Source organism: Salvia splendens, chromosome 9 (genome assembly GCF_004379255.2).
Source record: "Salvia splendens isolate huo1 chromosome 9, SspV2, whole genome shotgun sequence".
NCBI classification, from domain to species: domain Eukaryota; kingdom Viridiplantae; phylum Streptophyta; class Magnoliopsida; order Lamiales; family Lamiaceae; genus Salvia; species Salvia splendens.
Genome location: NC_056040.1, coordinates 20,931,868 through 20,945,215, shown reverse-complemented (window position 1 = coordinate 20,945,215; position 13,348 = coordinate 20,931,868). Strand labels below are relative to the sequence as shown.

Here is a 13,348-nt window from a genome sequence, read left to right as displayed (position 1 = left end):
TGCTCATAAAAACTCTTTCTTTATGAGATGTTTTAAAGGCTTATATATAAAGCTACAAGATATAAAACGCTCATTCCTTTTGTTTTATATTTAAGCAACAAAAAATTGAAGAATGCAACAAGATCAGTAAATTGTCGAATCAAATCGTGGCTCGTAGAAGCAGACTTGGCTGTTGTAGGATTGAAGATCGCATCCAGCAATCCAAGACCACGCCTTCTTATCCACGTCGTACAGAAGACCTTTCCCTTGGTTCCACGACGTGAAGCATATCAAATTGTCCTGTCCGAAGCATTCAAATCTCTCGGCTGAGAGTCTCAGAAGAGATCGAAAGAACTTTGGTGGCATCTACACACCTCGGCCAAAATAAATTTTGTATGATCAAGCTCCCAAATCCTCATACTCTGCAGAGTACTGTACAGTCCGATTCTTCCAACTAGAAACAGGCGTTTCTGAGTCCCGGCCACCAAATATCCATCCAACAAAGACCGGGGGAACTTTGCAGGTATGTGCTCCCAGTACCCTGTATCGAGCCGATACATCATTGACTGAGTGGTGAAAGAGTCTCCAGATACAATCTTGAGTTGCAGAAAGCCATTTTTGAGGAGCACATGTTCACAGCAGGCATGGTTTGGTGAATTGACCATTTGTCGAGCTTTGAGTCATATACTTCAGTGGGCAATGACTTGTCGCCATAGATATCGCTAGTGGCTATGACTTTAAACAATCGATCCTTCCTATCAACAACCATAATCAACTGCCTCTGCTGATTAGAGCATCTCCAGTGGTCGGCGAGCGAGCGGCTCGCCGATTTTTGGCGCTCGACGAACTATTGCAGCCGGCGAGCGCCAAATCGGCGAGAATTTCGGCGAGGCTACGCCGATTCTCTCGCCGATCGGCTCGCCGCTATTGCAGTCTCCCGATCGGCGAGGAACCGGCGAGCGATTTTTTTTTTAAAATTTTCGAAACACTATATATACGCAATTTGCACGACATTTTCATTCACACCACTTGTTTTCTGTACAAGATCAACAACAAAGCAAAATGAGTAACGCGGGTGGTAGTAGTAGTGGTAGTGGTGGGGATGCTGAGGAGTACGAACGGCGTTTGAACGAACATTTGGATGCCTATACGTCCCGAGAGATAGACCGGCTGCTACAACGGGCTTCGCAGCCGGCGGTACCTCAACCTCGACCCGTTGTCCACCGCCGAGCAGTGATTGACCGGGATCACGTAGCTGCACATCAGCGGCTATACGAAGACTACTTCGCACCGGAGCCGCGGTTTAACGCCAACCTTTTCAGGCGGCGTTTTAGGATGAGCAGGGCCTTGTTTATGCGTATTGTCGACGCTTTGGAACGTCGATATCTGTGTTTCCGCTTCAGGCACGATGCGGCTGGCAGACCCGGCCACACACCTATTCAAAAGTGCACTGCGGCAATCAGGCAGCTGGCCTACGGAGGCGCGGCAGACATGTGGGACGAGTACCTCCACATCGGCAAGACGACTGCCCTTGAATGTATGAAGTATTTTTGTCAGGGCGTGGTTGAAATATTCGGTGAGCAGTACCTTCGAAGCCCAACCCCCGAAGACTGCCAGGAGCTGATGCACGGGGAGAAGCATGGGTTCCCCGGTATGTTAGGCAACATAGATTGTATGCATTGGGAGTGGAAGAACTGCCCTGCTGCCTGGAAAGGGTTCTACACGACCGGCTACAAGGGAAACACTGTGGATGCTCTTATAATGCAAACTTGGCAAAGTCCTCCAAGTTTGTGTTAACGGGTTACAAACCAACGTCTTGAAAGTTGTACCATCCATTCCCGAGAAACACACCAGACCCCCGGAAGAGCCAACCAACCAGAAAGCCCACGGTGGTAGAAAATTAAACGGAATCCTGAACCACTGCTTCATTGGCAAGCTGAACACGGAGCACTGAAGAATCTGTGGATTCCTCCAATAAGTAAGAAGGCAAGGCCCGTGAGACGGTACCTGTGAATGAAATCTCAGAAAGCTATTATCCTGCAAAATCGAGTTCCATCTTTTGCAAACAGAACGGAGCCTAAATATCATGGACGGTGGAATTCTAGCCAGAATCTCATTCAATAAATCCTCAGGCAGCATAGCCCAAATGGTATCCTCCATGCATACATCTGGCCGAACAAATTTACAAAATGTTGTCTCAGTTTCTTCGTCCAAACCCCGGGGTTTCGTCTTAATGACTTTCTGCCTGGAAGGGCTTGTGTTCCTAGACCCCAATCGGCCGAGAGGGCTAGTATTCTTAGCTCCACTGCTCCCATAGGTCATCTGCCGGAGAAAGCGCTCGTCCTCACCACACGAACTACTTCTCGCCAATCTAAAACTCAACATTCTGGACCCGGGTTCAGATGCCTCCCCTAATTCAATCATTGCATAAACATTCAAAGACTACTCCGCTCACTGATCCCCAATGCCCAAAATCTTGCTCCACACTCTTGGAACCCTGATTAGCTCCAATTCAGCTGAGGTAATTGAACATTACCAAGTTATCAAACATAAAAGGACCAAGAATTTCATAACAAATCACACTGCCTCTCAACAAACATATCTAATAACCCGATTCAAACAATAAGGCTATCAGATTAGAAAGCTAGAGTTGCTGCATAAGTAGGCAATCTGATGAAATTGGGAAGTGGAATGCGCAGCATAAAACAAGCTAAGTAACAAAAGCAATGCTCGATCAATTAGATCACAACCCAAGTCTTTGAAGTGCAAAATCGAATCAGTTAGGCAGAAAGACTGAATCTTTTGAAGCAAAATGGTAGTATTAGAAATCAGTTTAGCAGAAAGACTGAATTTTGACGCAAGTCTGAGATGATGAATTACCTTTCTGTAGTTGAAAACTCTGATTATGACGGAAGGTCAGCAGATTTCCTCCAAAATTGTAAAATTCGTCAATTCGAATGCAATCAATGTTTTCATTCCAATCGCCTCTATCTGATCGTCTTTTGATTTTTGAATATATATAGGTGCGAATCACCTCAATTCAATAATATTTGATCATAGATTAGTGTATAATCTGCAGAATCAGTACAAAAAAATTTGGTAAGTGTTGGTATAACTAAATTTTTTATTTGAAGTAACTGACCAAAACATTTGACTCGTAATCAATTTATAAAATGTAAAATAAGTTCCAAAAAAGGTTATATGTATAAGGGATGTATTAATCTGACAAAAAAAATTTTATTGTAACACCATACCATTATTTTAGACTTTAAAAAATTAAACTCTTGATTATGATTTAATTTTCATAATCCTATAAGTAACAGTAGTATTTTTTTCAAAAATATATGCTGTAATTCGTTATTTTTAATTTACATTTTCAATTTTAACTGTATTTTATTTTAGTCAAACGCCCATTATTATGTATTCGAATATTGAGAATATTTCAGATGGGATTCAAGTGCTATTTGTGAAATTTGACGGAAAATAATTTGTTATGGCCCAAAAAATGTATATATCTACTACTAACATTTCACAATATTCCTTTGAGTTTTTCTTCTGTTTTTTTTTTGTGAAATTTGAATGAATTTTGTTTTATATAGTTCAAAAACTTGGTAGAACCAAATCGATTAAAAACGTATAGTGAAATGTTATTTATTTAAATGTTTTCATTGAAATTAACAATTTTAGAGTCACACGGCTAAGAAAATAATTTAGAGATTTTTATTTGAGATCGGATTCAAAGAATATTAATAACCAGGGAAGCAAGCTCCAACTCATGTTCATTTTTACGTGTGTAGTACTCCCTCTGTCTCGTTACAAGTGAGACGTTTCTTTTCGGCCGTTGTTTTGCGAAGATGATAATAAATAGTTATAATAAAGATAAAGTAAAGTAAGAAAGAAAATAATTGTGACATCTCTAACCCAAAGAAATACATCATTTTGCATATTTACATATTTCATTTGCAATGGCATATTTTGTGTTCATTTGCAATATATATATATATATATATATATATATATATATATTGATCAAGATATAACTAATCTTAAGTGTATAACTAGAGAACAAATCTCAGCCACACATCTTAATGGAACAAATATTATTTATTTTAATAATATAAAATAGGCAAAGGGTATTTTCGTAAATTATATTATGAAATTTAAATATGGGATCAAATTACTCGGTTTGTTCTCTCCTTCACGTCTAAAATGGCAACCTCCCTCTCGAGCATCTGAACACTGGCTCTGTCCCTCCCCCTCCGCTTCCTGTACAAAAGCGGCGGCGGAATGTGCTTTCCTCTCTGTGGCGGAGCTGCAGCAGGCTCCGCCCACTCCGACGCCAGCCCTCTGGTGCTCGTCCCTGCGATTACGTCAAAGTAGTCTGCAATTCTAGCATCTTGGCCGTCCAATTTCTGGAGCTGGGATTCGAGGAATTGGATACTCTTGGCAGTGATGATGCCGCCTCCATTACGCCTGAGTATGGCTTGTTGCGGTCGTCCATTGCTTGAATCGCGGTTTCCTCACGGATCGTCGGAGAATCGCACGCAGTGGATGTGTTTTGCGAGTTTTAAGAGAGAGAAAGTTGGTGCTAACTATGTTGATACAGATCTGTAAGCAGAGATTTGGGTGAAGAAGAAAATTAAAGGAATATTTTTGTAAATCTTATGCTACTAAATATTCATTTCTGAGAGAGACAACTTTCATTCCTATGTATTGCAAAAGAAATTAATTGCTTTACGCGTGAAGGATTGCTTCATTTATTCGTTTAATCTCAAAGCGATTAATACAGTAATAAAAGAGGTATAAATTGGGAAACAAAAAAATACGGATAAAATATTTGATTGATATATTGATTACTTGTTGTCATCGCTTTGATTTTTGACATGATTTTACTTCACTCTTATTTACAAAACACATCACTCTTATTCTGATTTTACTTCACTCTTGTTTACAAAACACATCACTCTTATTCCGATTTTACTTCACTCTTGTTTACAAAACACATCACTCTTATTCTGATTTTACTTCACTCTTGTTTACAAAACACATCACTCTTATTCTGATTTTACTTCACTCTTGTTTACAAAACACAAAGAACAACACATAAATATGAAGTGATCTAATTCCAAACTCAAGCACCATCAAGATTCAAGAAATCAAATTCTCATAATAGTAGTGATCAAAAATAAATCCTATTGCAGCAAACACAAAATTGAAGCAAATTAAGTGCATTATTTAGCAACAATTATCCAAAACTGAAACTTTAATCAACAAAAATCAATGATTTATGTGAGCATGGAAGTAGAATATGACAGCAGCAGCAGTGGCAATGGCTGTGACCATCCACCTCCTTCCACCGCCGATCTCCCTAATCACCATCTCATTCTCATCAAAGCACCTCTGCATTTCCTCCTCCGCCAAATCTTCCGATTCTAATTTCTCCACAATCCTTTCCAAAACCTGGATTCTCTCATCTCTAGCATTTAATTCCACCATCAGCTACGTCTTTTTCCTCCAATTCAGCGTCCGATTCCTGCAGAACGTGACGGCGACGGCGACGGCGACGCCAACATCGACGAGAAGGTTGAATCGCACGAATTTTGCAGAAGAGAGAAGAGAAAGTTGAATCGCGCGACGAGGTTGAATCTCTTACGTACATCCATCTTTTCCATCACATTTTTGCTCTACATTTCGTAGTAATAAAAGCACGTCAACATAGTGTAACATTCGTTTCTAAATAATGACATTTCGAACCTGGCTTTGTAAAGCCTTACCTTGTTGTTGTCATAAACTACTACCATTGTTGTTGGCACTGGAGTTGCTGTGACAGGCAAGCCATCATTTGATTTGGCATTCAAACCCTCATTCACGAAATCATCATCGACATCTATTTCTTTAAACGCATCCAATACAGACTGTATTTCCGCCTCCACACTAAAATTCTATTCAGCAAAGTATATGTAAACATTTTGTTTCAACTATTACCAATAAACAAAAAGTCATACTTTTAATCAAAATTTGTACATGTACTCCAACATCACTTGGCTGATTATCTTGATGTAGCCTGGAATTGCTAGTTGTGTTTTGTACATAATGGTCTGCGGTTGTCGTCGTAAGAACACCCTGACAGTTGTAGTAGACGACTCCAGTCTTTGGCTGAAATACTTCAGCCAATCTCAATATTGATTTCATATTATAGAGAATTTGGTTCATCATATATGATCATCCATTACACAATAAGCAATTGGTTCATATAAATTTATACATGTACTCCATTATCCTTTGGCTCCTTTTCTTGACGTAGTATGTCGACGGACGTTGTGTTTTGTTCGATATGGACAGCGGTTGGTGTCATATACACGTCCTGTCAATTGTATTACCCGAATTCAGTAAATGGCTAGATTTCTTCATCCCGATACCGACTTTGTTACATATTATGAAGAATTTGGTTCATCAAATTTGCTCTATCATTAACTAATCAACAATAGGTTAACAGTAGTTCAGTGCAATCGGACTATGTTTCAGACTATAGAACAAATTAGCTCCCCGAATGCGATTACAATATTTCGAGAAAAAAAGTTCATTCATTTAACATTTACGTTCATCCTCAAGACATATTATTTCAAAACAATCTAATAAGTCCAAAACAATTTTGCAAGAGAGTTATTTACATTATCCAGAACGCATGTTTGGCATTTTTGTTTTGAAGAACGAGACTCATTTGAGAAGCAGTGTTTTAAATTAACGCAACTTGTTGGTGTAGTACGATCCTGCCAATTGTTACATAGTAAAAAAATTAAAGATATCCCCAATCAATCACACCACACGAAAAGAAAGTATATTAGGTGCGAGGGAGTTGAATCATTATACAAATTACATATTAATTTGGTTCGCATACAGTTCATCAGGGGCCATATTTAATTAATTACATACCATGGTTAGATGTGTACGAATTACATTCCCCGTTAACAATTACCAAAAAAATAAAATTAACATCACCACAACAATTGACAAGTCAGTCTTCAACCTACCTGTTTACCACCAACGTCAAAACCATGATCGAATGATGGTCCATCAGTTGCCCATCTCTTCCTTGCCTCAGCCACGTGCATCACCTTCTCCAAGACAGAAAGAAATTCAAGATTGACAATTTCTTCTTCCTCCATAGCTTGCGTCATCTTTTCTACTTGATTCGCATCATCTTCTGGCTCCATTTCGTGCACGCCTATCATCTTCAATGAAGCCTTTGCTGCAATTTTGGAGCACTGGTCATCCTTCACATCAATAGAGACCTCTTCCATCATTCTCATCAGTTCGGCAATGGCATCTGCAGTCTTGTCCATGGTAGCCATAAAAGCACGCCTACGTTTTTCACGTGCATTACCAATAACGCTCCCCTATATATATATATGGATGTAATCAAATGCAAACCATATATATTGTACAAACCCTATATATCACTACATTATGTGTGTGTGTGTGTGTGTGTGTGTACACAGAGGCAATGGGACCTTCGGGTCATATACAATGGAATCCTGGGCAGATACCATACTTGATTTGTCACAGAATAATAAACTGAACAAAGTGGCATGTGCATATGTATATGAATTTGTTTTTAAATATTTGTTGGTTATTGCTATATATTGGTTAAAGAATATGTGTGATATTTGGGATATGGAATTAAAGGTAAGGTTTATATACACTGAGTTGTGGCTCATATAAACCAATAATATTTTTCAGGAATAAGATATCAGTGAAGTTTTTGATTGACATGGGTCGTAGGAATTGCACGTGTTGTCAGGTTCGGCGGCTGGCGCGTTTTGACAACCTTCTTTTCCTCATCATTTTTGCATGTAGATAAATGTATAGTATATCGAGCGGTGAGAGGGTCTCACTACTGTTCAGAATGTTTTGAATTATGTACCTGATAAATGTGTGTTTTTTAACTTAGTAATATGTGTGTTTATGTAGTCGACACGTGGGTTATTTATTTTTAAATTTTGAATTTATTTATTCTATGTGCATACGTCATAGGGGGTTGGGTGTGACAATAATATAGAAGAGAATCGTATATACATTATTCTCTTACTTAATTTACTACCTCTTCATTTTAACTACTCCCTCCGTCCCAGATAATTCGTCCCAGTATTCCATTTTAGTCCGTCCCACTTCAAACTTTCCATTTTTGGCAACAAATTACTCCACTCCTAATCAACCCTCGGCTACCCAAATTACCCAAATTCAACTTCATTTCATCTCCTTCAACTTCAAATTCAATACTCCACCGATTCCCCTTCTTCCTCTTAATTGCTGGTTCACCTACCCCAATTGCACCATTTACTCCACTTCATTGCACCATTTAATCTCCTTCTCCACACAACCTATTCCCCTTCTTCCTCCATAATCTCCCTCTGAAAACCCTAGATCTACAAAACGCCTCCACCATTTTCATCCGCCTCCACACAAAATCGAACCCCATCAGGTCCAAATACTGGACCTACGCTTTCTGAAAACCCTAAATCTACGGCGATGGGTGATCATTCTGACTCTCCTGGCATTTTATCGGCCGATCTGGACGTTCTCGTCGTCCCAGAGACGCCAGAGTATATGTGGGGTTCCCCCTCCGCCATCGATGAGTCTGTCGTCGCCGGAACCCTAGCTGAAACTGTTGTTCCCGAAACCCAACTGGAATCCTTCATTCCCGTTGATGTTTGGCCTTCTCAATCCGCCATCGATTACTTGGACTGTGGTTGCCCCTACTACGGGCCGCCACCAAAAGCCCCACTCTACAACCGTGTACCACCACCTGCCTCCGATGGTCCACCAGCCACCCCCTCCGATGGTCCACCAGCCACCCCCTCCGATGGTCCACCAGCCACCCCCTCCGATCCAGCTCAAGCCCCTCCCGTCGTGTATTCGGACTTTGAGAGGCAGATGCTTGCCATTTTGCTGCCTGGTTATTTAGATTTAATCTAAATGTATTGTCCCTCACATTTGTTGGGTTGGGTTAGAGGCTGTGGTTTTTTTATAGGGTTGGAGGCTGGTTGTTTTTTTTTGTGTGGGTTAGAGGCTGGTGGTTTGTTGGTATGGGTTGGAGGCTGGTGGTTTTTTGGTGTGGGTTTGAGGCTGGTAGTTTGTTGGTATTGGTTTGTTGTAGGCTGTGGTTTGTTGGTATGGGTTTGTTGGAGGCTGTGGTTGTTGGTATGTGTTGGAGGCTGTGGTTGTTGGTATGTGTTGGAGGTTTGATGTTGTGTTGGCTGCTGTGGTTTCATTTGTTGATTGAATGTTGCTGGTTTGTTGGCTGCTGTGGTTAAACTAGTTGATTGAATGTTGCTGTTTATTGTGTTGATCATACCCTATGATGATTTGCAGTGTGTTGTTATTATAGATATGTGTTGAATATTAAGCCACCCCTATTGTTTGGTTAGGAGGCTTACTTGTGAGTTGATATAAACAGCAATATCTGAGGGAAATAAAAACCACACACTGACTTTACAACAGCCACCCCTTTACATGGTTAGGAGGCTGTTTTGGTAGTATCCCCAGCCCTATGATGACAATGTTCTGAGGGATTAGGATTTTAGAAGCCACCCCTACATATGTAGGTTTGGAGGCTTTACAAAAGTGTACAAAAAACAGTTGATAGCATAAGCCACACCTAATCTTGAGGCTTCCACATTCAACTGCCAAAAAATGTTCCTTACCTTACTGATCTTAGAACCCTACAACTCTACTGATACTTGAGATGTCATATGAGGTGATCTCATTATTTTCAGGCTGCTGGAGGTATTCCACTGCAGCTTTCACTATGTGTTCTTCAACCTCCAATGTCTTTGGCAGTATCCCCAGCCTTGTCAACCTTTCTTTGTTAATGTGTGGAGTTTTGTAGCCATTCCCCCCTTCCCCCTTCAAAATCTCAGTTAAACATCCTTGAAGAGTCAGAAAAACCTTGTTCAATGTTCCTGCACTAAGTTCATCAAAGACTGCTTGCACATTAGCCACTAACTCATCCACTCCCCTAGCCAATTTGTCATCCTGTATAGACTGGATGGCCCTGAAAAATCCTAAATCCAAGACATTACAATCAGGAGAGTTAGATGGCTGGCAAATGATATGGAATCTGAACCCATCTGTGTTTGCAACTGACTGAAATTCTGCATCATTATGCATGATGTGAGGTCTGGCATTGTCTTGTTGGATGAATATGTCCTTGCTTATGTTATCTGGCCATTTAGCCTTGATTGCTGGTATGATCTGCATCATTATCTAAGTGTGTGAGGTCTGGAGTATGATTAGATACAGTTTGACTTAAAAAATTGATGCAAAAATAGTGTACCTTATGAATAAGGCATTCTCTCATTACATCCTTGTTCACTGATTGAATGGGCTTGGTCTCCAAGGTGCCTCTTGGCCTGTTCTTTGATTTTCTCATTGCTGGCTCTTGTGTTGTGAATGGCAAGATGGCTATTTTTCCATCGAATATGACATCTCCACTGTCTCCAACGTATGGTCTACACACTGCACACATAAACATCACTTTTGCGATGAACCTCTTTGACTTGCATGACCTATATGGTTCTTCCTCATCTGGCAGCAGGTAGTACCTATCTGTAGTCTTTGTCATGAAAAATCATTTTTCATCTATATGCACTACGTTGTGCATTGAGTGGTATTTGAGCATACCATTGTTAACAACAGGCTGCACATGAGTTAAGGCCCATTTCATTCTTGATACCTTGTTTACGGCAGTAAGCACCGGCTTAACAGCATTTGTGTGTGGCCTCAGATCTCCACATTTCACCATTCGGCCTACTGTGCTCTTACTTAAATCTAGCTTGAAAGCCATTTTGCGGATGGTGGATCTTTCAAGAACAGACAGAGCTCTTACCCTGTTTGATCTAGCTTAATTTGATCATTGCGCTTGAAGCCTTTAACACGATCTTTTATGCTCACAGGTTCACCACGTTGGATTTGCTTGCTGGCCTCTGCCCAGATTCGATGGACTGTCTTCCTACTCACTCCAAAGTCCTTGGCTGTTTTGACAAAACCTCCATATGGTATTTTACCTAAACGGCTTCCTTGTAGCATGCTTTGTGCTATCAAATTCTTGGTGTTCACTCCTATCATTCGCGAGGCTTTATCTCCGGCTATGTCTCCGGCTGTCTCTCCGGCAGTTTCTCCAGCAGCAGAATCCATAGCCCTATGATGAAAATTTTCTGAGGGCAATACTTCTACAACTCTCCTTTTGTTGTGTAGGTAGTCCTTTTATAGGTAGTGGTAGTTGGTATGGGTTGCTGCTAAGTTCCCTCCATAAAATTTTGGATCTTGGCATTTCCCTCCCAAAACATGCTGTGTGTACTTTGATTCAAAGCTCAATGTTGTATGTTGTGGAGTTGAATGACAAAAGAAATTGACTTCACTGATTCGAATTTGTTAACTGCACAGGTTGACAATTTTTTTTAGCAGCTTGTTTATGTAAGTTTGCTAAGCATTTTGCAATTCTGCCATTTAATCCACATTAATTAAAAATTAAACATTGAATATAAATTTTTAATTATACTCAAATTATAACCAATTCAGGATTTACATGAAATTGGCAATGAAAAAGTAACAAGGTGGGGTCCATTTTCACTACATACTTCAATTAAATCAAAGTCAAACAAACATTTCTTAAAACCCGTGCCCGGTCAAACTGACCCCAATTATCTGGGACGGAGGGAGTATTTATTAGTATCATTTTTGCAAAACAATGTCCGAATTGAAACGCCTCACTTGTAGTGAGACGGAGAGAGTATATATTTGTGGTTCTGTAAAAACTGAATCTTAGATATTTCACCCATTTTGTTTGTTGATTCTTTTTATCAATAAGTACTGTTTAAATCAGAGGATATCACAAATTTTACTGCAACTTAACTTGCAATTCATTAAGAGCAATAATTTGATTAAATTTGAATTGTTTGATTTGTATCACAATATGTTTCAATGATATAAATAACATACTTAAATTAATTAGAATTTCACGCTTGGCCTAATAATGCTCATTCCCAATTCTTTTGGAATGTGAGCTTCAAGCAGAAAACTGATATTCTTGCTCATTATCAACTACTACTACTCCACTTATTTATACCTTCAAAAGATGAAAAGTAACATGGGTATTTTCACAAAAGTCTAATTTCAAAACAATGACTACTTGCATAATCTAGATAAATGACAGTAATTATCAGGGAAGATTGAAATTAATTTCAAAAGCAATACCTCAAATTGCGGCGAATCTCCTTAAAGTCCCGAAAATTACCCCTTTTTTTTTAAGTGTTCGAATGAGAAATATGATTCGTTCCGACGCAGTTAGGGGTAATTATATGTTTCATACGAAATGTTTTGTCTTTGTTTCAATTTAATACAAAAAGTATTAAGTTTATATAGTATTTCATACAAAAAGTTACATTAGTGTTTTAAGTTAATACATTCCGTCAAGTTCCTACAAACACCGTTACTTCCAATTACATCCTACATACACAAAGTTTCATCAATCTTTCAAATTCGTACAAAAAAATTTAAATTAAAACTTTCCATTAATTATTTCAAACACAATTATTTTTATTACTCACAAAAATGAAAAACACATACAAAAAAAATTACCACTCTTCACCATCAAATTAGTGAATTGCATTTTATTGTCAAATTTTTCTCATGTAACAATGGAGAATACGACTAAAAAGATATTGAATCTTTTTTGTAAAAATTAAATATTGACAAAATTAACCATTTTGTAAAGATGAAATATGGACTTATTTTATAGTGTGTTCTATAAAGAATACAATAAAAAAATAGAGTATATTGAGAGACATAATTTTTTTAACCATGATCAATTGCGGGAAGAATTAATATTGACGGTTATTTTTTAGAGTGATTAATTGTGATAAATCTCTAATTATTCTTTTATTATGATGATAAGTTGGATAAAATATAAACTAACTAACGGTGTTTAAAATATTTAACAGAATATATTAACTTAAAACACTAATGTAACTTTTTAAATGAAATATATAAACTTAATACTTTTTGTACTAAATTGAAACAAAGGTAAAATATTTTGTATGAAACATATAATTATCCCACGCAGTTACACAACTTTACCTAATCGGGAATTTTTAAAAATGGATAATCACAATTTAAGTCATAATTTTTTATGAACTTATGATTAAACTAATAACTTAACTTTTGAAATCGAAATATAAAATCACAATGTTAAAATTTTTTCTCAATTATCCAACAATTAGCTAAAATTGAAATTAAATTAGTAAAATAAAATGCAATACGAAAACAAAACCAAACAGTTTTGGATATACAGACATCTTTTAACAATAAA

The 13,348-nt window shown here is 38.4% G+C and overlaps 1 protein-coding gene and 1 pseudogene across 1 annotated transcript; both read right to left on the bottom strand.

The window, feature by feature from the left end:
• Nucleotides 1-115: 115 nt before the first annotated feature.
• On the bottom strand, nucleotides 116-3,049 carry LOC121747416 (annotated as a pseudogene).
• A 6,018-nt stretch (nucleotides 3,050-9,067) lies between these two features.
• LOC121747147 lies at nucleotides 9,068-10,509 on the bottom strand. The gene is made up of 2 exons (XM_042141142.1): nucleotides 10,316-10,509; nucleotides 9,068-10,233 (listed from the first exon to the last, which is right to left on the bottom strand). Exons 1-2 carry the CDS (start codon nucleotides 10,505-10,507, stop codon nucleotides 9,694-9,696), a joined length of 732 nt encoding a protein of 243 aa, XP_041997076.1. The 5' UTR covers nucleotides 10,508-10,509; the 3' UTR covers nucleotides 9,068-9,693.
• Nucleotides 10,510-13,348: the final 2,839 nt, after the last annotated feature.